This window comes from Penaeus vannamei, chromosome 6 (assembly GCF_042767895.1).
Source record: "Penaeus vannamei isolate JL-2024 chromosome 6, ASM4276789v1, whole genome shotgun sequence".
NCBI classification, from domain to species: Eukaryota; Metazoa; Arthropoda; class Malacostraca; order Decapoda; family Penaeidae; genus Penaeus; species Penaeus vannamei.
Window position 1 is genome coordinate 7,321,130 of NC_091554.1, and position 2,500 is coordinate 7,323,629.

At 37.0% G+C, this 2,500-nt stretch overlaps 1 protein-coding gene across 1 annotated transcript in view; it reads right to left on the minus strand.

The window, feature by feature from the left end:
* LOC138862006 (uncharacterized) overlaps nucleotides 1-503 on the minus strand; it is a 1,348-nt gene extending 845 nt beyond the window's left edge. Inside the window, exon 1 of the mRNA XM_070122587.1 lies at nucleotides 1-503. This exon is cut by the window's left edge and continues 582 nt beyond it. Coding sequence (XP_069978688.1) covers nucleotides 1-483 — 483 coding nt within the window. The 5' untranslated portion in view covers nucleotides 484-503.
* Nucleotides 504-2,500: the final 1,997 nt, after the last annotated feature.

The following is a 2,500-nucleotide window of genomic DNA, read 5'->3' on the forward strand; positions in this document are numbered from 1 at the left end:
TTTATAAAATAGGTAAGATGGATACCCATTTGTAGTAAAATATTTACTTAAGAATGAAACTTCGTCATGGAAACTAGCCCAAGTTGAACAAATGTTATAAGCTCGGTTGATAAGTGTTGTGAGGCTGTTTAACTTGTAAATATGAGGTATGTAGCTGAGGTAATGAAGCCCAAGGCCAGTAAATGTGGGTTTCCTGTAGGTACTGGTGTAGAAACAATTGTTATGAAAAGTTATGGAAGTGTCAAGAAATGATAGTTTGTTATTTTGTTCAGTCTCACAAGTGAATTTTATATTGGGGTGTTGTGAGTTCAAGTATGAGAGGAAAGGATTAATGTGAGAGGGGTCGTTAAAGAGTAAAAAAGTATCATCCATATAACGGCGATATAAAATAGGTTTGAAATTAGCAGGGCAGTCATTCATCCATGTTTGTTCATGATGGCAAAGGAAAGTATTGGCATAACAAGGGCCAAGTGGTGATCCCATTGCTACACCGTCTACCTGTGTGTAAATAGAGCCATTGAGAGGTAAACACTGAGTTGTGTGCGGCTATGTCCAATTATTTCCTGTATGTCGTCTTGTTCAGGCCATACGAGTTTAAGAGTGAGGAGGTTGTTTTGTTTAAAATTATGTCAGTGGTTTCATTGAGGGGAACATTAGTGAATAACGACTCTATGTCAAAACTGGCCATTGTGACAGGCCGTAGTGGTTTAAGGTCACTAATTTCTTTGATGAAAGAGAAGGAGTTTTCTATGGTATATTCATTGGTGGTTAGAGGGGTTATCAATTGAACTAAGAATTTTGCAAGATTGTAATTGAAAGTACCAATGGCAGAGATGATGGGGCGTAAAGGCTGACCAATTTTATGAATTTTAGGAAGGCCATATAAGCGACCAGGTTTTGAGCCAGATATAGTCAGGAGATTATAAGTCATTTCTCCGATAGATGTTCTTATCGAGCGTAAGAATCTGTTTAGTTTTATCTTCTAATTTCAGTAGATGAGTGGCGGTGTCAGACATGATTGGTTTAAATTTGGAGGAATCACTAAGTATCGTGTTTAGTTTACTAAAATAGTCATCTCTGTTTAGGATAACAACTCCACGTCCCTTATCTGGCTTTGTGATAACAATATTGTTATCATCTCTTAGAGCTATTAGGGGTGTAAGGGAGGGATATGGAGTATGAATACTCTTGACATGACATTTGAATTTCTTGTAAGTATCATTGTGCCACAGTAGAAATGCTGTTGGTGATATGATTCCATCTATCTTTGTAAATCTCACAGTTTTTGATGGTGTGACATAGTTTTTCAAAACAAAGAAAGAACTGGTTATGGGGAATGGTACTGGGTGGTATACAATAATCGAAACCTAAAGAAAGGACTTCTTTTTGTTCATCTGATAATATCCGATCAGAAAAGTTGAAAAATAACCTTATTCTTGTCCACTTTTTGTTTAGGTCAATTCTAGTTTAGTTAAGTTCTTATTGTGTCTGAAATCAACATTACATAGTTTCTTTTCCATATTTCGTTCATTGAGGGATAATAAACATTTGGAATCGAAATAGGAAATGCAGGAAGTGAGGAGGGTGGTGTCATCCTCCAGTTTCTTTTTGATGGTAGGGATCTTTTTCTTTTGTTTATCTATTTCCCAGTCCAAAAGATCGAAGCACCAAGAACGATATGTCCTGGTAGTTTGGAATGTGGGACAATACACTCTAAATTTAATAAAGTCTGGTATGGTTCCGTAACATTTACAGATCTCTAGGAATTTTAAGTCTTTTTCTACTTTCTTGGAGCGGAAAGAATTCCTTTCAATTTTCCTGTAGAGGTCCAGAGTATTCTTGCCGTATTTCTTCAGTATATAATGGGTTATAGATGAGTCCCGTGGGAATCGAATTCTTATCAGGAAGAAGAAAACCAACACGGCTGAGAAGAACTTCATTATTGCAATTGCATACGTTTCGGAGATGCAATCTCCATCATCAGTGCTATAACAAAAAAAAAAACATAACAAAAATTAATTTAAAAATACAAACAAATTAGAATACAAATCATACAAACAAATATAATAGAAAAACAATATCAAAAGATCGTAAAAACAAGTTGGTGAGCAGTAACAGGTACTAACCAAGCTATGGGTTCTTTTGATAGTTTATATGGTAAACAGGGTGGTTGCAGTGGCAGTGTTGTTAAGCTCTGGTTTCATTGTTTGGATGTGGAGTGACTCGGCTATGATGAGGTCAAATCTGTTAAGATGGGAGGTCAAGATTTTGAAATCAGTATTGCTGAAAGGGTGATTGTGGAGGTGAGAATGCTCTCTGATTGCTGAGAAGGATGGTTTACTCAGTTGCAGGCCTGTCCTGATGGACTTGCCTTTGTGTTCGAGAATGCGGTGGCGGAGCCATCGTGAGGTGGATCCCACATACCTAGCCTGACAGCTAGGACAAGTAAACAGGTAAACCACATTCGAACATAGTTCAGAGTTACACATCTCTTTATTCT